The sequence below is a fragment of the Adelges cooleyi genome, unplaced genomic scaffold (genome assembly GCF_023614345.1).
Source record: "Adelges cooleyi isolate 19-005CV unplaced genomic scaffold, UGA_ACOO_1.1 ACOO_flye_CR_arks_rails_tigmint_CR_PRNA_108, whole genome shotgun sequence".
Classification (NCBI taxonomy): domain Eukaryota; kingdom Metazoa; phylum Arthropoda; class Insecta; order Hemiptera; family Adelgidae; genus Adelges; species Adelges cooleyi.
This window is the reverse complement of record NW_026095761.1, coordinates 4,844,887-4,870,484: the sequence shown is the minus strand read 5'-3', so window position 1 is coordinate 4,870,484 and position 25,598 is coordinate 4,844,887. Positions and strand designations below refer to the sequence as shown.

The following is a 25,598-nucleotide window of genomic DNA, read 5'->3' as shown; positions in this document are numbered from 1 at the left end:
CTTCAACTAGTAGTAGGTATTACTGTATTTTAGTTTAAAATATCTAAGTCCTACGTACTAACAGCGACATTACTTTTGTATTTTCAAAATTATAGTACTTCCAGATTTCGTATGCAATGTTCGGTTTTATGTTGAAAACGTTTTTAAAAAAAAAAAAAAAGCTAATATTTTTTATTACTGCAACAAAGTTCACTTCAACCGCGTTAAGGGCGTTTATTTAATTAAAATGTTTGGGGTTTAATGGGTTTTGCACTAACGTTAACCACGCTATATGTTAAAATGGAATGTTTGCACACAATAAAAAAAATCGTAAACGTTTTTCTAATAAAATAAAAATTATCCGCCCTTCTTGAAAAATGTGTCATATTATCATGAAACGTTTCAACCTTCTCCCCAGCACCTCATCCTGTTTTATATTTATATCAGTCGATTTATGAAATATTGTTACATTGCAAATCGTTTCCAATTTTTTAGGGTAACCCCGCCAGATAATGAATACTGTCCAATTAAAAATAAGTAGTAAACATTATTAGTGGACTGTATGTTTCTGTGTATCTACTATTTTCTTTGGGACAAAAAATAACGGGCTGTTTATCAGTTATTAAACCATTCGCTCACTGATTAAGTCACCATACTTGTACCCTCTGTGTTCGGCAAAAGTGGATAGACTTGAGGTTACTGTAAAATATAAAAAATAATTGCCGAACTTATGTTAGACTGTCTGTACGCATACAATGCAGGGTGATACATTAAGTGCAACAAACTCACTTTGTCTTAAAATTATCGCAATTTTGTTGTTTTTCTTTTTAGAGACACTTTAGTTTATGTTATTTTACAGTGTTAGGCAATATTTAAACTTTATAGTTTTAATTTGATGAGGCTCGAAAATAAACAAAAATGTTTTTAAAAAGAAAAACTACATAATGACAATAATTTTAAGAAAAAACTAGTGTCTTGTAATGAATCATTCTATACAACGACGCCTATTATAAAAAATACGTCCGTCTGGTAAGGTTTGTAAAATAAAATTGCTTAAAAAAGGTCTAGCCGAGGACGTGATGTTTGGCTTATTTTTTTTTTGTTTTTAGAGACGTGCTTATCGTTTGACTTTAATAATAAAACGCTATATCGACACTTAACGGGTCGCACATGGCTTATACTTCACAATGTAATACCAATATGCGTGTAATATGTATCCCGTCGGGCCCAGCAATATTTATGTTTCTTGAATATTGTTGGCTACATCAGCTATTATAATTTACCTGGTTCCTAACTTGTAAATAACAATTTATTATTACAACACGTCTGTCGGACATTTTATTGAAGCCTTGTTAAAACGCTCCCGGAATGGAGTGGAGAAGAAATAAAAAAGTAGCATTTTTTTTTTTTAAATATATTTATATTTTCACAAAATCGTCACGTTCCTACACAAAATGTAACAATGATGACGACACACTGATGGGTGACTAGGCGAATGACGATTTGGTTTTGTTATTAATTTTGTATTGTCAACTTTGTCATAGCTCTGAATTTAAGTGACCCACTTTGTGACGATGAACCGGAATACTATTTATCTGGAAACTAATTGACTGACAGATTGAAGCGTTAAAAAATAGAAAAAAAATATTAAACAGATTTTTTTCAGGATTTCCGTGTTTAAATTGTAGCCTGTGATTCTAGTAACGAAATTATTTTGTCGAAGTTTGTTATTGTTTTCTATTAATAGACGTTTTTTGTTATCACTTCAACCGGGTCTGGTCGCGATCACAGCAATGACACAAAATAATAGATTTCCATCTTATATATAATATGCACGTTGACTTTAAAAGCTTTTATAGAAGTTAGCGAAACAAATTTACTTTAAGATCTTCGTATCTTAATGGAGTCGGTTAAGATACTTTTAAATCACATATCTAACTGTCTTAAACCATTTTTTTTTCACTTGCAAAGAAAAAAAACGATTTCTTTAGCGATTCACCGAACCGCCTCTTCGCCTTTGTTGATGTTAATGATTTCTGTTATAACGAAGGAAATTGTAGTTTTCATGAGTATAAAAATGAACACAAAAAGACTTACGGTGTACTTATGGAGTTAAATAAGTTTCTTACGATGCACAAGCATTGGAATTACAGCGTACAAAAACGTTTTTAAAGGTAAAAAAATGTTATTTCTTTTAGAATTTCATTTCTTATTTGAGGAAAAATCGAACGGTTTTGGACAAAAGATATAAATTGAGTTCTCAACGTTCGTTCTAGATTGTGTGAAGTGGCGATTAACTTACTGTATCAAAGCCAATCCCAACCACAATGTATGCGGTTTATCGCCTGTATAGACTGAGGTGACATATTCAGTGACAAACTGACATCCGGAGCCTTTTCAATAATTAATCGTCTCACCAAAATTTCAAACCAGGTCTAGCGTCGCTGTGTATCTTTACTCCGAGGCATATCCCTACTATATCACCGTGAAATGTGAATGCAAAAGAATACTAAAACCCAAAATAAATCGTCAGTGCTAGTCAGTATAGAACCTTAGAGCGTTCGCAATAGATTGAGCGAGCTTTTTTGTGATCACTTACTTGAAATTTTATTACTAGTCCCAAACGAGAGGGGTATTGCTCTGGTTATATTAGTTTTATCTTTGGTTCAGTATATTAGTTTTGTCTGTTCTGTTAGTCGGTACATAAATATATACCACTTTCGGTAAAATTACTCATTTACAACTTAATTGAAATCATTAATAAAAATAATTGTAAAAACAATGTCTTCTCAGTACCGCATCGAAGGTGCAATTGCAATGAATTCTACGCATATTTATAATAATAGAAGCGAATGGCGGTTCCAAACGTGATTTTTTTTTATCTATTTTCAGCTATTCGAGCCTCTGTGCTATATAGTGTGTATTAAAATTAAAATTTCACGAAAACTTTGTTATTGCTTGGCATCAAATAGAGGCCACAAATTTAACATACTTTCCACACATTATTTCAAGGTCGTTTCTTTTCAAGTTTGGTCAGGAGCAGCCTAAAAAGGGTAAGCAATTGGTTATTAGAAAAGACTTTCAATTGATTTTTTTACCTTTGTTATTGAAATACATTAACGATTCTGATTAAAACATTAATGTTGACCCAAATGCACCCTAAATGGACAATTTTTGAGACGGACGCCAATAACAATACCTAACAATATCCTGGAGACACAAACGTACCACTTTCAGTGAAATGACCCGTACACAAATGGGATCTGGGAATCCCACGACCAAGTATCCGACCCGTATGGATATGGTCGCTTTGTAAGATTGCTTCAAGTCCTCGATCCGGATGATGGTATGACAGATGCGCCAAACGAAATCAATGTGTAAACATAAATTAGGTGGGTGGTTTACAAATAAAAAAAAAGTGCCTCGCTAAAGTGCCAGGCGTTTGCTGTAACAGGGCGAAAAACGTTTTTCCTTATTAGAAAAAAAAACCTACCTGATTCGCGTTTAAATAACACAGTATATAATGCACCTATATCAATACAATGTACAAAATTGTACCCTCGATGCACGCGAGCCAGATAATGTGGTAATGGTGTCGCTAATCACGCCGAACCGCCCGTAGGACCCTCGACATGGTATGCGTGGGTGTGTATATATTTGAACAACACCACCACCACCACTACCATTATATTATTATTGTAATTGCATCTAGACATGTAAGTGTCGTCTGCCCGTTGCTATGGCTTTAGATTTAACGAGCAAAAATAAAAAAAAGATCCCAAAAACCAGACAAGCCACCGTCGAATTATTAAAAAATTTTGTTTAAAAAATTGATTGTTTAGTAGATTATATAAAATTAAAAGTCTGCACAGTGAAGTCGGGGCATAGTGGGGGACGGACAGTATTGGGAGGGGGGAAGGAGATCACAGGTCTTGAGGAATTATTGTGACTGAATGTGTTAAAAAATCGCTTTCGAATGCAAATCTGGAGATGGCAGAAATAATCGATAAAAGCAATGAAAAAGGTACGTTGTGCTTAAAATTATACTACGAGTATAAGGTGAATACGATTAGAGTTAAGCCATAGTCTATGATAATTAGTTGCCATTTATTAAGTTACTTTAAACAGCATGGTGAAAATAGTTTTCTGATAATTGTTGACTGTTGATTTACTCACACATTTTGCTCATACGATTTCCCCCCCCCCTCCTTTTTTAAATAATTTTTCCTTAATAAAACAATTTTTTAAAATATATCTATATTTTATAGCCGTACTCTACAATGCGGCAATGCTAAACGAATAAACAACAAATGCTAAACTATTTGAATAAACTGATATTTTTACAAAGTAGCGCGTGTCGAAATTAAATGCCACTTAACCTAAACACTTGAGAGTAAAAAAAAAATTCCTCGACATCTCAACTCTTTGTCGATCTATAAAATTCAGTATTACAAACTTTATATAAAGACAAACAAATTAGTATGCTTCAAGCTTATTGAACTTATACAAGCTCGACGGCGCTAATTTAATACATTGATTGTTTGCAATTAATTAGTGTAATCACTATATAATGAGAGAGGAATTTGAATAGAAAATCGTTTACCAGCAATACGATATGGAGGAAATACTTGTTCAGTGTTTAACAAGAGCTAGTTTTTGTATAGAAACTCTAATAACTTAAGTGAATCGAACCTACCAGATTTTTGCTATGCGATCCATGTGTAAAACAATGTTGATAATATTATAGATTTTTACTTATTTCTGAATTTTCAACCGATAAACATCACTTACTGAATACGTATAACGCTTAGTGTATTAACAAACTTTTATGTGCTTTACTTATAGCAACACAGGATGCTGCGTACTAAGTTACCGGATTTTACCGGTCACGAAAAGTTTCCACCAAATACCTTAAGCCCCGACGAAAACTAGCAGGTTCATTGTTCTGTGGGTATGAGTTGAGGGTTTTTTTTTATACATACAAATAGAAAAATCCACGACGATTTCTCCTGAGATTGAGTGTTTTCGGTATCGATTATGAATACCAGGATTTAATTTCAAGTAAAAAAATCAAAACCCTTATTGGAATCGCAAACACCTTATGAAGAAGACAACGTGCTGAACTATCAGACTGTGGATATATTAATATTGCAATGCGCAGTAGAAATATGACTCGTCTTAAAAGTTTAACTTCAAGTTAGCCTCAAGTAGTATATAAAATAGCGAACGTCATGTTTGTTTTTCAAACAGTTCTGCATTATTAAGTTCAAGAGACAAATATTTGGTCAGACGCTCGAATGTACACCAACCCCGATCTCATCTGCTCTTTTCGGTATCGACTAGGAGCCTCTGGTGGTGTATTGTCTCAGTCATTATAAATTATAACCAAGAACTCAGTCATATATTATTATTATAATTATCGTTATTGTATGGAAGCACACACACCCTGACGTGCTTAAATCGATAAGCTTTACGTTTATTGTTTACAGCAGAATTATGAGGGGCTACAAAATGGCGACGTGTGCTTATTAACGAAACCCATACGGTTGTAATATATTATCAAGTGTTCGCGCAGTTTAAGGCAACGCGTTAAGTTCCAAACAACAACAGAGTTGTCGTGCAGTTTTAATTTAAATATACACTTATGACAGGAAGGCTTGAATAGATGAAAATAGATAAAAAATCATGTTGGATTAGCCACTCGCTTCTACTGTTGTAAATATAAATAGAATTCATTGCATTTTCACCTTCAATGCGGTACTGAGAAGAATATATTTTTTTATAATTACTTATATTAATGATTTTAATTCAGACAATAAACCGCGTACATTGTGATTGAAATTAGCTTTGATACAGTAAGTCAATCGCCGCCTTCACACAATCTAGAACGAACGTTGAGAATTCAATTCATTTCTTTTGTCCAAAACCGTTTGATTTTTCTTCAAACAATAAATGAAATTCTAAAAGAAATAACATTTTTTTACCTTTAAAAACGTTTTTGTACGCTGTTATACCAATGCTTGTGCATCGTAAGAAACTTATTTAACTCCATAAGTACACCGTGAGTCTTTTTGTGTTCATTTTTATACTCATGAAAAACTACAGTTTTCTTCTGTTATAACAGAAATCACCAACAAAAGGTGGAGAGGCGGTTCGCGGTGTGTTGTTAAAAGAATTGTTTTTTTTTTTTTTGAAAAAGAAATGATATAAGAGTTAGAGATGTGATTTAAAAGTATTTTAACCGACTCCATTAAGATACGCGAAGCGCTAGTAAATTTGATTCGCTAACTTCTATAAAAGCTTTTAAATTCAATGTGCATTTTATATAAGATTAAAATCTACAATATTCTGTCTTCGCTGTGAGACCGGGTCGTAGCAAAGAACACGACTGCTCTTATAAAACTAATAACGACGAAATTTTATCGTTTTCAAAAGTAACAAGTTAATATCAGTAAAAAACTCTCGCTCTCCTGAAATTTGGCTTATGGGTTTATTGGGCAAGTAAAGAACAAGACGTTTCCACGAAGACTTTTCTTGAATTTTGACTTTTGAAGAAAGAAGTGACCACTTTTGGTCAAATTAAATTGCTCGTGACAATGAGAGTGATTTCGTCACTCTCAGTTCTAACGATTTCTACGGTCATGTGACTACACCTGCTGTTTCACTAGGCTACGCTTCATAATTATGCCTTCGCCCTATGTGTGCTAGCTTTTTAAAATTATTACACCAACATTTTCTAACCACTTTATCGTTTAAACGCCGTTGCGGGTATAATAATATAACAACGTTTTCCGCCGGGCGTGTGTGTATAATACCTTCTTGCGTCAACTTCTGGCAAATCCCATTAAGTCCGGGGGCGGCGAAACGTGACGAAGCGAGGCGTAAATTTCATATACGGCATAGGCGAAAAGATAAATAAAGTACAGCGGAAAATATCGCCAAAATTGACTTAAAGCGTTACACACGGTTTGCGTGTACAGCAATTTGTTGTGACCCTTCGGACTGTCCCTCGCGGCGGTGGCAAGGAAGCCGGACATGCGTTTTTATTAGCTAAATAACAGACGGGTGACCGCAGTAAATAACCAATTTTGTGGGTCACTTCAGTCGACCTCTGGTGGCGACCAACCAAATTGACTTTGCAACATGTTCTATCCACATTGGCCTAATGCATTTATTACATATATTTACAATTCGCTGAAAATTTTGATCGGTCGATAACCAATTTTGGATAATTAGGTACTTTAAAAGTCACTTAAGTTTAAAATTTAGTACGGGACGTGGAATGTGGTAGAGTGATTATCCACAACAAATTATGTCGCCTATCTTTGCAACTGTTTAGATCAAGCGCTTTAGAACTTTATTTGTCCGTCTAAACTTACTTTAAGTGGGAAATTCGAACCATTGGCGGTATCTTTGAGCACTTGTTTGTATCGCTGTTCAAAGCCGTCGTCCCAAAACTCTCGGCTCTTCATCCAATAAGGCTGAAAAATAATTAAAAACAAAATTTAAGTATACATGAACCATATGGGGTGTTTTTAAATAAAATATTTGTCCATCCGCCATTAGGCCTATTTTTTTAGAACACTAGCCCTATTCTTGAATTACCATACACAATAACAACTAATTAATTAAAACAACTATTTGTATGATAAACATGTTTGCTAATTGCTATTTGCTAGAGGGCCGATTCTCATATTACTACTCCTTCGAATGAAAAAAAATATGATTAAAATCAAATCATATTTTATAATGTACTTTTTTTGCGAATCATGTTTCTTTCATAATATAGTTATTCCATGCAAACACGATTCGCGTGCCGACAGTAGACATTTTGGTGTTAATGACTTAGTTATTCATTATTTAAGCCTGTTAAGGAAAATACAGGAAATGTATATTATACTTCATAGGGGTATGCCATGGTGTAATAATTTTTAATTTGTATACAGCAATTTTTTTCTATATTATCTTGATACGTTTAAGTAATTCATTTACAATTCGAGAAATCGACCTATTAATATAATATACATTAATTATATGTAATTTTAATTTAAACATTCCCATACTACACTCCACTTTTCCTCCTGTCCTAAATTTGAAACACAAATAACTTTATAAGTAATTATCCAACACTTTTTATCGATCGTGGATAGCTTTTTCATTTGAAAATGATTTGTTAAAAATTACTTTTAAATTGATTTAACTTTAAGACGGATGGAGCGTAGTACTAATAAGTGGTCCTAAATTTTAAACTTACTTAAGTAACTTCAAAATGTAAATCCAAAATAAAATATTCGGCAAATTCTTTTTAATTGTTATTTTTTATTGCTATGCACTTATAACATATGTTTTTTATATCAAATTATAAAACAATATTATTGGCACAATGATAGGTACAGTACTATTATTGTTCTATTATCCGAGATGAGTTTAGAGGTTTGGCTAACGTTAAAACTTAAAAGTTTTCGAGACATTAAGCACAACAGTCATAAGTACACGAGCCACTGGCCGGCCCACAACCGTCATTAACGCTTGATTCTATTTCTCCATCAAAGGTTTAGCCTGGGTACGATCGTGAATAACACACAAAAGCACGTTCTGGATGGGATTTTCGACGGTAAACTTCTAGATGTAATAATATATTTTCATTTTCACACCAGCACCTGCTGTTGCGGAAGTTAAAACAACCGGACTAACGTTTATTAGAGTGCCAAACAGTAATATTTTCTGGACGACCGACAAAAAGTGTGAACATATGTAGTCTTATGATTTTAGTTTAATATAATATGTTGAAGGTTCACCCGGCAATATAATGTTCGTAACTTAACTAATTCTATTGTTTCAACATATAATGTAACATAAAAGTCTAACCACAGAGATACGATATAATTCAGTTGTTAAAAAAAACAACACATTAATTTCTCCGCTCTACGGTAAAACATAGAATCATATAAATGTTTTGCCCTTCCCTCCTGACATATCTCACAGTCCTCGCATCCCCTTTATTCATCCCCTCCCTAATCTATCCAATAGTCTTCTCCATCGTCCTAACAATAACTTACCTATTTAATCCACATTCAAACTAAACCCAACTGATCTCTTTAATTATCAGATGTCCCTTATCATTATTCTCTAATCAGGTGTCTCTTTCACCATAGATAATAAAAGAATGGATAGGCCATCAAGCTTATCACCTGAGAATAAAGTGATAACAACAAGGATCAATAACGTCATAGACATAGATACTTCAATGGAAAAATAACTGTCTTCCCAATTCCGGAACGCGACCCCTTATTTTGCTAATATAGGTATGGCCTATCCATTAATTTGTTATCTATGCTTTTCACTAATATCTTAACAATGATCTCTTACAATCTGTCTCTTATCAGGAGCCATTATCAGTTGTTTTTTATCAATAAAAAAAAATGACCGAGAGCCTATGACGTGAAATCGCAGTTTTCAAGTGGACGTTTATGTTGTAATAGTTTAAGCGAAGCGTTTCACGAAAGAATAAAAAAAACCATAATAACAATAAAATAAAAAGGGAAAGGCCTTTTTTCGCGTACCACAATTGCATACTCGGAACGCCGTCGGATGAAATTCATATTATATTTTTCCTAGTCCAAATATTGCCCTTCGCCGGCCAGGGGAAAAATGACAAATGTATGATTCCATTGACTGCTATTTATTACTTTTCTTTATCATCCGGTTCGTTATTTATAACAAACGGAGTGTAGGTCTCCTATTAGGTGAGCGAAAATCGATACGCTAACGAACGACGGTACTGCGTCGGCCAATTTACCGGGTTTTATATCCTATTGTATCCGACAAATAAGAGGAGGTGTTTACGGTAATAGGAATAAAATATAATAATCGAATGGAGTATAACATAGGAAGAGAAAAACGTTATGAAACGTCTGTGCCAACAAATCGACAGCCATTGTTGCAATGGTTGGGGCGTTACGGCGGTAGTCTTAGTCCTCTGTCTATATTATGAATTAGAATTTTTCATCTTCGGCGCGGTAGCTGAGAAGGTAATGGTTTTATAATGTTTTTTTTCTGTACAACGGAAGACCCTATCATTTTCCTGTGAACCGATTATCTCGAGTAGTATCTCCATCTGCGCGGTTGGTAATTTGGTTGGTCAACAGTAGAAAAAGTCTATTCTTTCACGCTCAAAACCGAAAAAAAATTGACCGGTTTGTGAGCCTTCAACTTGGAATTGCTACAGTTTGACTGAAACCAGTCCGTAAAAAAATTTGTTTTTTTCGCTTCATTGTGGGACAGGTAAAGGTGGGAAGGGGAGAAGGAAAGAGGAGGGAAATTTATCAAAGTTAAACGCGTATCCGTGGTTCAATGTTTTTACTTGTAGCAGAGAAAATGTGTGGTTTTTTTTTACTATGGAAAAACTTAAAAAGTGGCAAAAAATTTAAACGGTGGTTATGAAGGATATTACGGGTTTGCAAAATTGAAATTTAGTATATTATGGCCAATTATTGAAACACAAAATAAGTAGGTAGGTATTCCAAAACAACAAAAAAAACAAATTGTCAATTAAAAAATAAAATTTCAGATTATCGCCCTTGACTCCCCAAGTAAGAGGTAAAATTTAAAACGGATACCCAATTTGAATTGGGCGAGTCCAAAGATATATAATTTGATCTATATTGCGTTCGCAGGTTAGGTTAGAGACCAGATATTTAGCTTCGATGCGATAGCCCATAAGGTAATATAATATTGATTTATAATATGTTTTTTTTTTTGTGACTGAAGAAAAAAAAAAGTTTGGAAATGCGAATCTGTGAATACTGGACCTCACTTTAGTAGACGCTTACTGTTCTGGTTTATACAGTGTTGTACTGTTTTTTTTTTTTACTTTAATAATATTATAAGACTTGCAAAGTGGTAGCTGTGCAGAAGGTAACTTAAAATTCGGTTATATTTTCACGTCACACGAGATTTCCCAGCGGCTGTGCTTCGTTTTTATATGTATAAAGCGAAGTTACTAGGAATTTCACTTAAGTGCTGAGTAGCGAGGTAACGGTTTTTGGAAACAGTATTGGCGTTCTAATCCGGTAGAGCGAAAACCCCGAGGTTAATATCAGCCGATTGGGTTCGGTGCTTTACCCGAAGGAGAAAAAACAATCAGCGACAGATCCGCGTGGACTGAATGCCCGAGACGTTTATAAGGGTTTACACTACTTCCTATAGAGAGTAATGTTAGAACACTACCTTTGAAAACTTTTTCCGTGAACCGAGGTATTTTAGACGCACAAATACACACAACAAAAATTGGTAAAATCTATATGAAGCGCCTTAAACTAGCCTGACCGTCCCAAACATATTGTAGATTAATGATTATGACATACATAGTATCACACATAAGACACTAATTTTCTTTTAAAACAGTTGCAATTTTGTAGTTTTTATTTTAGTCTATACTATAAAAATTCCAAGTATATTTACCTTTTTCAGTATTTTCCAGAGCTCTATCAACTTTTGAAACTTAAACGGTAACGCATGTAACTATAATTAAATTTACTTAAATTAAAATAACTTGCTGAAAACATTGACTGCCCAACACCAATTTTGGATAATTGTTTTTTTTTAATTTTATTAAAGTTTAAAGTTTAGGACGGAAGGTGGAATTTATTTAAAGTCATATGCTCAGATAAAAATTATACTACTCTTTACCCTTTCCACCCATTTATACATTTTCAAATTTAATAACTTTAAAGATCAAAACTGGTTGTTGACTAATCTACGGTTTCAGCAATTTATTCTAAATTTAAAAATAAATACACGTTACGGTTTAAGTTTAATAAAAGTTTATAGAACTATGGCAAAATTTTATAAAAGATACAAATTTGAATATTTTAAATTAACATTAACTTAAGTGTTAAATTGCAAAATTGTTATTAAAAGATAACCTTAATTAATCACCCTGTACTTATCATATACAGAAAAAAAAATAGGACTATGCACAACTATTTTCTTAAAAATTGCCATTATATTATGAAACAGTCGAGTCCATTATTCAGATCCCTTTAATAATCATAATAAATCTAAAACACAACGAATAGCTAGTATTGTATACAAAAAATATTTCCAGGGACTGATAAATATTATTTTTTTTTTCAACGAGGGCCAACGAATACCTAAATAAATCAGGGAAGTGGAGAGAATAATGCGTACACTATTATATTCCATCGTTTGGAATATTTCAATTAACGGTACACAAATTATTATTTGTAAAAAAAAAACCTCCATATTGTTGTGCTCTGCTGTAACAATAATAGCGTTATTGCCTTTTTAACAATAAATCGGACTGAAATGTAAAAATTTCAAAAATGTATTTTGGAAAATAAAAAATAATAATAAATAACGGGAAACGTTTTTCTACTAACAAAATTTTTTGTAGCGTTCCGGAACACGCAAAGGCTGACACGTGAGTGTATTATTTATGGTCGGCGCTTACACAACGTATAATAGTAATAATAATAATAACACAATCACTGTTTTATATTTACTTTGCAAAAAAAGTATAATATAAACGCGTCATAATGTTATTAAAATAATAATTTCCCATTCGAGACCTAAAAAAAAAAATAGGCCCTCGCCCGATTTTCGGTGTGTTATTATAATAATGTTATTTCCTCGAAGAGAATCACTAAGTGTTTGAGAAATATTAAACACGAATCTCGTTAAACCTTCCGAAAATGTGTATTTTATTAGCCAAAGAAAAACACATTATAGTTTTTTTTAATGGGGGCACGCATTTGTTACACATCCATAACGCTCTTTCGATTGACAGCACACAGTTTGATAAAAAAACAAAACATAAGTACATAAAAAATATTATACAGACAAATACCTATGAAAATCCGTCCTATCCATTTGCACGTATCATTTACTTATGATCAATATACAGGGTGATCAATATACTACACTTTACCCATCCTCCCAGTTCTAAATTTAAAATTTAGGACTGAGATTGAGTGTAGAAGTATATTATTAGTGCGTGCTACTCAACCTTACATCAATCGACATCATCCAATATTACAAACTTAAATAACTTTATAAGCAATAAACGAATAGGCTACTAGCTGCAGTGTGACCATAACGAAGACATTACATTTCTCTGGTACATAATTTTTATTTGATATACTACTGAACCACGTGATACAAAACATATTATAACTTGTCAGTTATCATATATTATTATAGTTTGAAATTTAAATTTATCTATTGATCTGGCAGGCAGCGATAATACTGTGCAGTGTATAACAACTTAAAAAAAAAAGTATTTATTTTTATCAAAAGTGATCACACTGTCGCCTGCTTTCTTAATTACAGCTCTATATATTTTTTTACCCTGGAATCGAGTAAATGTTGGCAACGGATAGTTTTTCAGACGTAGGTATGCGACTTGGCGATTTTCTTGGGCAAAATGGCCGACGATTCAACACGGAACAAGTCGAGTCGATGGCAATCTTTGTATTTGGTTTGCCGGGAAACGACCAAGGTCGACCGGACAAGGCGGTACTTGGCGGGTTTTGTGTCTCCTCCCCGCGAAAGCCCCGAGGACCTAACGGTCAAAAACCCATCGTCGGTGCAATGATTAAACGTTGTTCGACCGCAGCAATCGGACTAATTGTAATTTATGTCTTTTCCGTCCATTTATTTTTTTATCAGCGTTATTATTATATTTAACGACTCGAGTGCAAGTACGGCCATAGGTGTATTATACACATTCGAGCGAAGAACGACAAAGCTGCGTTCAAACGAATGTGTGTGTATTCGTTAACAATTATTATTATTACATATTAACGGACTCGCCTAGACAACCTTACCTGAAGTGATAGTGACAATAGTTGTAAATAATCGAATAGCTTATTTAAGAAAAAAAAGTAAATAATTAAAAAAACCGAAAATGTTGGGAAAACACTAAAAAAAATGTTTGCCGCTAAACTCAAACATTTTGAAAAATCTAAAAAAACTCATTCTTTTAGCACTAGAAACATTGTTAATTTATATTTTTTCAGACACTTATTTTGTGCTCGGAGCAGGCGGCTTCTTTCCTTTTCATTAACAAAATAGAAAATGAATTAAATATTGATTCGAAATGTTATCAATAATGATTTAAAAACCCGGAAGAACGGTTAAACTGGAAACCTAAATGGACTTTGAGAAAATGTACTTAAGAAAGCTGTTTATCAGGAACAAGTTATAGAAAAACTTATGACAGTAATTCCGTTAATTCTGTTTTTTTTTCATCGTTACCGAGTTAAAAGAAGAAGTTCATTACATAAATTAAAAGATAACGAAAACAAATGTTAAGTCATTACGTCGACTTCATTCGCATTATTACTTGACTTTTCTTTTAAACAAGTTCAAAATGAATATCAACAGAAATGTTCATTAACTTTTCCGTTTTTTTTTAATTTATTGCAATCGATTAAATATAAATCATTTTTTTGTTTACAAATTAAAAACAAAAATTTAGTTTTTACTTAAAAAATAAGACTTTAGTATAAAACCCAATTCATTTAAATCAATATTGTAAAAAAACGCATAAACTAAATGTGTCCAAAATGAAAAACTACAAAATTGAAATTATTTTTATGAAAAAATGCATGCCTTGTTCATAATGAATTAGTCTTGAACCTGTATACTTATCATTAAATAAGAAGTACACAGAGGGTATCTACGTCTATAAAAACAGATATGTTTACACTTGGTCCCGTTAAGACTGCACCAATCAACCAAGCTATTGGGAATATCAAGTAGCTTTGAAACGTCATATAGAGACTCGGTCGGAACGTAGGTATATGATTTAAGATCATCTGCAAATAACAGATAACTAGAGTGAAGCAACTCTCCTGGAAATATGTGACCACCTATTATGACGATAACTATAACAAATCATGGCGTAACTGTTTTTTTTTTCTCCTGCAAGGGTTGAAACATAATAAATTTTCTCTTTTCGGGAAGATTAAACCGGCCAGTACCCGTTTAATTGGATTCCTAAACGTTTACACACCGCACTGAACGCTTGCGGTTAGTGTGCTGGAGAGCGCCAAAGCAAACAAGTACATTATGAAAACGGTTTTACCTAAGCCTCGCCGGTTTTTCCCATCCAGAGTTTTGGACCTGATAGAGCACTCGTACTCGAAAACAGACCCTCTTGGCCGGGATTGTTCTTTACACGAAATAACAACTATAACGTGTAAATACAACAACAATACGAGTCTAGTGCATAGCGTCCGCCCTGCAGCAGCCCGGTGGAAAATGGTATATTATAATAGAATAATGTGGACAGAGGATCTCGACAAGGATAATATTAATTTTAATCGTCATTGCTGTTTAGTTCAATCCAAACAGCGGACACGCATTCAGGTGAAGAGGACACTTTACCTGCTGCGCCGTATTGGTACACAGACAAAACATGGTCGATCAGATCGCAGTTGTAGTTTTGTCAGTAATAATATTATGTAGTCGGTTTTCGTTGGAGATAAGACACTCGTTTTGTAGTTATTTTTCTTTTTCTTTTTGGACTGACTTATGAATTTATGTTATTTAACAATATTTGACAATATTTAAATAAAATAGATGAGCTCTATATCAATAATTTTCAAAATATTTTTGACTGGTCAATAACCGGTTTTGGATAAATACTTTTATTAAAGTTTATTAGAGTTACTAAAGTTTGAATTTTAGGGTGAGTGATTAAAATAATACTTCAATTCCATCCTTCCCCCAATCCTAAATTTTAAACTTTAACTATCCAAAACTGGTTATCGATCAGTCGAAATTTTCAGCAAATTATTCATAATTTAAAATGTTAATTAACTATACACATTTCCAATTTCAGTTTCAAAAGTCGACAGAGCTCTGTAAAATACTAAAAAATTTAGTATATTTAGTCATTTTGTTATGCGTTAAAATAACATTAATAAATATTTTTCCAAAAAGAAAAACTACAAAATTGCAATAAAAATGAGTGGCATACGCATAATGAAAAACTCTTTCTTGGTTCCCTTCAAGCGGTTGCTTAGATATCAATGTGTCTCCGACCAAAACAATTTAATGTAAATATCACTGTAGTGTTATTTTTAATCATAACTTCATAAGTTTTAAACTAGACAATACAAACACCTACAGAAATAGTTATTACCGAATTTGGAAAAAGTAATGCGAAAATGTCAACCACACGTCATTAAAGGTACTACAGTTAGTCTGTCTTGCACACTTGCTGACAAGTGCAGTGTTTTGGAGCACGAAGACTAACAACGGGTAGTCCATAAGTCTGTTTTAAAAATAGAGCTTTTATTTATATTCCGAAAACCGATAGGGAAACGTATACAATGCACAATGCATTGGGCGTTAATATTCTACTCGGCAAGTGTGTATACCTACTTTGAAAGCGTTCAATTGGACAAAAGCTTCTTGTCTTTTTATAAAAATGTTATTATCGCTAAAAGCGTTAAGAACATTGTAAGCTACTTAAAATAAGATATTTTACTTCCGGTATTATTTTACCGATTTATAATTGTGTTTTAGTGTTGTGTGACACCTATTATAATCGTTTTAGCATTAGTCCACACAAGTGAGTTTAGCCTCATTTTGTGTCCGTCATACGCCATCTATTATCTTATATTAAGTCTGAGAACTTATACCTACTATTTTTATTAATTTTTTTTAATATAATTTAATTAAACCGGAGATAGTTTTTATCATTTTTTTATACAATACAACTATTAAGAATCGACTACGCTGTTTAATACAAAATTTAACATACGAGCGTCTTGAAAACCCTTCAAAAACATAACTTTACTTTGTAATATTATTTTGTTAACACAGGAAACTATTAACTTTCTTTCTCGTTCAATGTATCCATAAAGAGCCATGTAGCTATTCTCTCCGAGCGCAGTCCATTGTTTATAGTGTCTATGTCGTCTACGTAGGTATGTTATTACATGGTACATAATATCAGATTTATAAACACACCGAGCTAATGCGAAATCCGAGCCAACATCAGTTTAGAATACAATGTTCGCATTAGGCGATACCGCAGCACATGGGCGTAGTAGCCATTATCAGATATTACATTTCAAACTGTATCTTTGGTGCGCACCACTTGATCCGATATTTTAGACACATTATATAAATAATATCTTTCAGTATATTTTGTTGTAAAAAAAAAGCCAGCACAGTGATCGTTTGTCGTCATGATTACAACTATTATAATAACGTCATAAAAATCCTAGCTAATATCTCCTCTTCACGGAAAAAAACATTGAATCATGTCTTTTCATAAGATGTTTTGAGTCGGCATATCCACACGGCTGGTGTCCCAAGTTCAAGTCGCTCTCCTCGTATCGGAAAACCATAGAATCATGGATAAGTTTTGCCCTTCCCCTTATTTTCTCCGTTTCTTGATCTATCCAATAGTCTTCTCCGTCCTCCTAAACTAACCTTGCCTATTTAATCCACATTCAAACTAAAACTAGCCGATCTCTTATCAGGAGCCATTATCAGCTGTCCCTTATCACTATTCTCTAATCAACAGCTGTTATCAGATGTCTTTTTTCACTTTTCTCTTATCACCAGTCTCTTATTAGGAGCAATCATCAGCTGTTTTTCATCAACAAAAATCATGACCGATGGCCTATGACACGAAATGCCATTCAAATTTTAGAATGACCCCCAGCAGTAAAACATATCCATGTTGAAAATATTGTTTTTTGGACTTCAGTTCTGAAAATTAGACTGAAGTTGTATACGCCAAAATATAACTTGGTACTTAATTTTAAACTTCATAATTCATGTTAGAATAATTCACAGCCGAGGCCGTGTGAATATGTGTTTGTTATGAATGTACCCTTCACTATACCGATGTATAGTGATAATGTTGATTGAGTAAATCCCACCGGTAAAACTTCGTACTCAGAACAATCGTGTCAATGCTTAGACACCTGATTATTTTTTTTTGTCGTTATTCACTGCAGCTTCTTACGGCATAAACTATAATGTAGAGCGACGAACAAGAACAATAGTGACGTAGGAGGCGGAGGAGAAATGATCCGAGGTCGTCTCGATATCTTATCATCTCTGTACCTTATGTGTGCATAATATATATACATATATATATACACACACATAATTTAATAATTACGGTACGCTTATACACATATATATTAAAATCGATCGTAATTACATAGGTACAGTGTATATAGTTGCACGCTAATTTGTTGTACGCTTTTATTTTATTTTCTGTCCAGACATTTGATTTTTTTTATACATAGGTAGGTACACACACAAATATACGTTTCATATTTTATTAATACACCTATTTATATTGTGTAATATATCAGACAACACTCCTACGGTAAAAACTTAGCCGGTCCGAGATTCTTCGGTTCGATAACTAGAACGTACGCATACATGCATACTATTATGTAGGATCACATACCATAATATTATGCAGCAATAAACGGCAATGGTATAGATAAATAACAATAGTAATATTTTTATGATCTCTCTGCGGGCCGTTTCTCGTCTGACAGAAAAAATAAAAACCGATAGACCACTGAAACTATATAGCTCCCTTGACTGAAGCCCTTCGCTTATGTACTTAAATTGTACGCATTAAAAGTGTATTTTTACGTTTACTTTTTTCCTAAGATAATATATTAGAATATTATGTATTTTTTTTTATCAAGTAAACCTTAACTCTACAAGACTATTGCTTGTATGTATTCGAAGTGAATTTTTTTCTAGCCCTCTTCCCCTTTTTCATTCCTAGATCCGCCACTGCTTGGCTCCCATAGTGATATTACTTTTAACACACAAATTATGAAACAAATACAACAAGTAAGTCAATCGACGGAAGTAAAACTGGTACATAAACAGGGTGAATTATTAACGGTAATACCTACACTCTTTTTCTCTTAAAAATAATGGCAATTTTGTAGTTTTTATTTTTGAAGCCACTTAAGTTTATGTTGTTTAACAATATTAGACAAAATTGAAATTTGTATATTGTATATTATTTCCAGAGCTCTATCAATGTTTAATAATTAAATTGCAACACACATATTTAATTCACTATTTAAATTAAAAAATAATTTCCCGATCAAAATGTTCAGCAAATTATTCTTAATTTAAATAGTTAACTAAATATATATACAGGGTGTTACCATTATAGTTACAAAAGCTGACACTTAATGCTAAGTGGAGAGTTAATTTGGCTTATTTGACATTTGCATTTTATAGTAAAAATAGTTAATATTTTTTTGCTTTTTCACATTAGGTTAAAGTGGGTAATTTGTATGAGTTGCCGAATTAGCGTTATTGTTATACAGTAGGTACTTAATATTACACAATTAATTTAATTAATTTAAAAATAAATATTTAATTGATATTTAATAAATATTTAATTTAAAATAAAATACAATTTATTTTGCTTAATCTATTTACTTAAATTCTACTCTATGCTACAAACATAAACACGAACTTTTTCAATAAGAGAAATTACAAATTTACAATTATTTTATGAAAAAACGAGTGTCTTATCCTTAAACAATCGCCTTTTACGTATTTATACTTTGGAAAAAACGAGCAAAACAGTTGTATAATAAAAAATTGTACATAAATTTTTAAATTTGATATTCGCATCGCTTGTTTTATTGTTTTACCTAAAAAAAAAAATCCAACTCAAAGAGCTTTATTACTACTAGGCTCCCTGCGCTTTTACTACGAGTCGTTAAGAGTTGTATGTGATTTCGCATTCAGAGTACCGGTAGTCGCATAAATTTTGTCATAAAACACCAAACATATTCAAAACTTAAGCTAATAATAATATGCGTTACCTGCATTGTATGATTTTTGTACACACACGGCAAACGCCGGCATTATATTGTTTTTGTTACAACGCCGTAAAACATGGTTTTATTACTTTTTCCAAAAGTTTTTTTTCCACCCCGAAAAGAAAATCGTGTTTTATTTTTCAGTTGCCACTGAACGCGCGAGGGATACGGTAATTATTTTTTAAAAATATAATACAGTCGGTCCAAAACTCTCTAATTCGATTAAAATGAAAAAAAAGGAATCTCCAAGTGGAATAAGATAAATGATTTTTTTTTCCTTATTTCAACCCTCGAATCGATTGTGTTTGTCGTCGATACATGTTTTTTTTACATCCCGAACATGACAAAACGAAAAGGTCGAATTAAAAAAACAAGAAATAAATATACCTTTCAATGTCGAACAGTCTAACTGGAATGAGATTAATTATTATTGCAATAATAATAATAATTATTATCATAACTGAAAAAGTTTCCGATTTATGTTGTTTGGGGCTGACAAATTATAATTAATGTTTCCAAAGCCCGAATTCACAATCATAACGACAGTAATAAATTTACCTGGTCCTTGATTATATTGTTATTTTTGTCCGGCCATTAAAACCAAAACGAAATTCAACGGTCATGCCTTATTAATAAAATATACAATTATAATTATTTATATACATTTTTAATTGTTTTCTTAAACAAAAATATAATACTATTATTATCCGATATTATTAAAGGACTAATAGAATTCTATTTATACTCTAATAGTAATTATTCCGTCCTATTTTGATACGTTTTTCAAAAATATAACCCTATCCCTTAGGTGCTAAAACCTTATTTAACTTAAGCTTTTTGAACAGTGACTTGTACCTATATTTAATTAACTTTTTTTTAAATGAGAATAATTTCATGAAAATGTCGACTGGTCGGTAACCAGTTATAAATAATTACTTTAAAAGTTATCAAAGTTTAACAATTAGGATGGAGTGTAGTATAAGTTTTATCTGTGCTCATATCTCAAACGTACTCCGACTCCCATCCTAAATTCCAAACTTTAATAACTAAAAGTCAATAGTATCTTCTAAACACCTTTTTTTTGCACTATTTTTCTATTAATCGGATCCGAACGAAACGAAGAAACTCTTTACATCCGAACAACCGAATGTTAAACTTCTACAAAGGAACGGCTTTTTTTTATATAAATAACACATACCTATTATTACTATATTTATTTATGTCGACAAACTCTAGTTAATGAAAAAAAAAGTTCTTTTTCCACCAAAAAATCCCTGCTTCAAACTTTCTTTAAAGGAAAGAAAAGATTTTTGTTTAACTAGTTAGAACCGCACTGTTTTTCATTGTTGCCTAAAGCAACGTTCAGGTGTTTTCCGACAGTCCGATGAATGTATTCCGGGAAAAACTTTTTTCGTCAACCATATAATAAACTCGAGAGCTTCCAAATACCTTTTTATTGTTACATAACAATAAAATCGGATATAATTCCTATCGACGAATGTTTTTTAAGTTAGCTATTGAGCCATAAAATACTATACTCATAGATTAAAGTAAATACTAACTAATAGTTACGCTTAAACTTTTTTTTTCTGGTTTGGATAGATATAGGGATAATAATTACCCTCTTGCCAAATGCCGTTGAAAATTATGAACATTAGATTTATAGTGTTGTGTTTAGTACTTATCTGTTATTGATACTCATGTTGTTGTTTTCGCGTTCACGGAATAAATACCACACAAAACTTAATTACCTGAAATCAAACAAAATAAATAATGATTAGTTAATAGATTTACTTTACATCAATACAGATAAGAATAATTGGATAAATAAGTAACTAATTTACTTAAGATGTTGAGCAAAAGCTAGAAATGTAGAAGCATGATAATGTGTTTAGGCTTTGCTAGGTAAAAACTTTAAGTGAGTAAAATAGTTTAGTAAACGAGCTAATAAATCAAGTAAGCGAGTTACACATCGACTCAACAAATCGAGTAAACAAATTTAATAAATTAGTAAAAAAATTGAGTATCCGAGTTAATAAATTGAATACATGAGTAAGTTAATCGAATAAATGAGTAAACACATCGAGTTAACGAGTAAATAAATCGACTCGACAAATAAAGTAAGTTAGTAAATCAATGAGTAAATAATTAAAAGAATTTGTGTGTGTTTTAAAAAATCAAATAAGTGCTTAAAAAAATCGAGTAAACAATTTAATTAATAGAACCAACGAGTAAGCCAATCGAGTAACCGAGTAAATAACGAGAGTATGCGAATCGAGTAAACATACTTAGTGAAAAAAATCTAAAAAAAAACTAGTTAAAGAATCAAGTAAATAAATTTAGAAACCAAGTTAACACGTCTAGTAAACGAATCGAATAAACGAGTAAACAATGCGAATAAAGAAATTGAGTAAATTAGTGAAGACGTCTAGAAAAAGAGTAAATAAATCGAGTAAGCGAGTTAATATATCAAATAAACAAATCTAGTAAATATAGAAAAACAAATTGTGTGAGTTAACAAATCGCGTTAACAAGTGAGTAGAAAACGAGTAAATAAATTAAAGATTATTCTATTGTTTAATATTATTTTTGATTTTGTAAACATAGTTAGGTGTCTAACTATGATGTAAAAAATCTCACGAATATTGTTGGTCGAGCGCCAGCCTATAAACGTCATTGACATGTTAACAGAAGAACAAAATAATATATTGGTGGTAATTTTTAATAATGCTTCGGTGGACACGTCAGTACCATTGCATCGTTGTTTATCGTACCCTATATTAGATCCATTAACAGATGAATCAATGGACGGCCAAAGTCGCTGTTGTATTATTAGTGTTTACATGTGGTTCTGACACGAGTAATACACTGACAGCCGTTTATATCTGGTTTTTATATTTTATATTATAATTTATGATTCAATACTGCCCGACCGGTTAAACTGGCACACGTCGATATCGTCAGTCAATTGGCTTGGAAATTTTAATTACTAGTGTTTAAATTTAAATATAGAATCGTTTCTTGGCCAATAACAACACAAGCGTTTTACTGACATAATAATATATTATCTAGTCGGCAGCTGTTGATGAAAATAGTGACCGAATACGAACAATCGGACGGATCGTGTGTCTCATTCCGTGTGCTTTGTCTTGTTTTCCTACTTGTCTTAAAACGTTATATTGTTATCGTGCAGTCTCCTGGTCACGAAACGATAATTATATTATTTTGTTGCCGTTGCTCTAAGACTTTAGTACAATAATAATTGTAATTATGCACACACACGACGATAATAATCATGTGTAGAGAAGAGAGAAAAAAGTTGAATGCAACATTATTGAGCCAAAATACACTATTTTTCTAAGATAAACAGCGAACGACGGCGGCCAACACGAATTTTCGACCGGCGACGTGGGCGTCGATGTAAACATTTAACTCACAAATTACACCTGTTACAATGTACCAGTACTAATGTGAATGTGAAGGGAGAGACAATAAAAAAAATAAAACAAGGTTAATGGTATGTAATCGACAACGTTATGAGTACGTCGGGTTGAGTAAAGCGGTAAGTTAAACCCTGGGGATTAAGAAGAGGAAACTTTTTTAAATATTTTTCATGGATGTCTTTTTTAATTTTTGCACGGGGTTCCCAAATGGACCTTGCAGAATAGCACTGTTCATAACCTACAGCAGTTAGGGACAGAGAGAGAAACGACCATTTAATTAAGCTCGGATAGTACACAACGTACTAATCATTAATAATACAGGGCAATTGCTTAAACTATGTCCCAGCCAATAACTGAAGAGATATTTGAGTTTTTTTTAACTCTTCGAGGCCCAAAAAAATGTCACTAATTAAACACCCTTAAAGGACAAGCTTAAAATCATAAAAATCAGCAAAATAATTGGATAAAAAAAAATTTTGGAATACAACTATGCAAGTGAGAAATCAAAATAATAAGTAACCGCATGCTCTAATGATGTTTGTAGTTGACTATTTCATGTAATCGTCACTTCTACTAACCAACGCCAAAATATGTATATTATAATGGCTATAAAAAAAGAGTTTTATATACTAACCGTTTCTCAAAGAGTTAATTATTCTTTTTCATACTTTTAAAGTTATTACTTACTACTTTATTAGTTGGCCCAATTTTGATATAATTTTTAAATATATAACTCCAACTCGTGTATGTAAATGTATAAGCTTTTACTTAAAGTCCAATCCATAAACGATATTTTATTTTTTACGAGTGTAAACATTTTAGATTTTTGTATTTTTTTTCATTGAAATATTTTTAAAGTGAAAATAATTACAATGATTGTTAAACTACACTACAATATGTTTTTACATTAAAACAAAAAACCGTCGATCCCTTTCATCGAGTTTCAATATAATGATCTGTTGTTATGCAATACTTGCTTGTTTTTCGGTTCTCTATACACAGACCAGTGTTGTTGGATAAAACAATTTCACTTGCTCTACCATGGCTGTCATGCTGTCAGCATTTTGTACAATAAAAGTTTTCCTTTTACATGAAACGCTCTACTTTCATAATGTGAACAAAACGACAAAAACATTACGCAACCACCATGCACGTGGCCATGTAAGTCATGCAAGCGCGGTTTGTACATTGTACAATAATTTTATTGTTATGCATATGTGTTTTCATATCGGTGCTTAAATACACAATATAGTCATGTCTTCTGTGTCGAAACCGCTGCTTGTTTTTCTAATACGGCCCCATCGGATCAGATAGACCGTCCTCGTTTGTCTGTCGTCTCGCCGGCTTAGCCTAACTTGACCTAACTTGTGAAACTCGATGCAGAACTGAGAAGGTATTATAGGTTTTACAATGTGGTATTTTTTTTATACTGGACCGACTTACTGGATCCACAGCTTTATTGATCACTGAAACCAAATGTGATCGGTGCTTTGGAGGGTTAAAAAAAGTTTAAAAAACTCACACCTTCATCCTTAGAGTAAGGAAAAACAAAAAAAAAGACATTTGACGATTTTCATGTGTGTTTTGACCTGTATTAAATAAAAAAAATGTATAAATGTTGAAAAAATATTATTTTTGTAATTTTGTTTAATTCAATATTACAATGTCGATTTTCATTTAAATGTTTTGCTTTTAATATTTTAAGAACTTAAAAAGAGCGGCATAAAAATAACATTTCAAAAACAATTTCGGTTACGTTATTCTATATAAATTGAAATTTTGTGAAAATATTTATGTTTGAAAATTGATATTTATGTATTATTTTAAAATTATTTTTTTTTTGTCTGGGTAACAGGCCAACACACAAAAATTAAGATATTTAGAAGATGCAAAGTTCCTGTAAGCTGGTTTAAACTGTATTTGTTTTATACGGAAATTTGCTAACTTCTTATAGCTATTTAACATTAAAATTAGTTAACAATTATAAATCAAGGGATTGCATTATCAATAGATCAGCGTCTAAACAAATCAGTTATTATAGTATGGTTAAATTTTATTCAACTTCACAAAACGAATAATTAAACATTGGCACAACAATGTAAGTTTTTGAACTGACTAAAGCTATTATAGTATATTAAATTATTTTTAAATGGTATCAAGTATATTGATTGTATTATCTTAATTAGAATAGTTTTAAAGTTAATAAAGTAACTAAAAAAAAAATGATTTTTAAACTGGGTATCGGCCAGTCAAAATGTTCAGCAAATTATTCTTAATTTAAAAAAATTAGGTAACATGTACGCTACTA

The 25,598-nt window shown here is 32.2% G+C and overlaps 1 protein-coding gene across 1 annotated transcript in view; it reads right to left on the bottom strand.

The window, feature by feature from the left end:
- LOC126839362 (alpha-mannosidase 2) overlaps positions 1–25,598 on the bottom strand; it is a 112,254-nt gene that overhangs the window by 67,776 nt on the left and 18,880 nt on the right. The window contains exon 2 of the mRNA XM_050574654.1: positions 7,359–7,460. Within this exon, the coding sequence (XP_050430611.1) occupies positions 7,359–7,460 (102 nt within the window). The remainder of the gene's footprint in view (positions 1–7,358; positions 7,461–25,598) is intronic.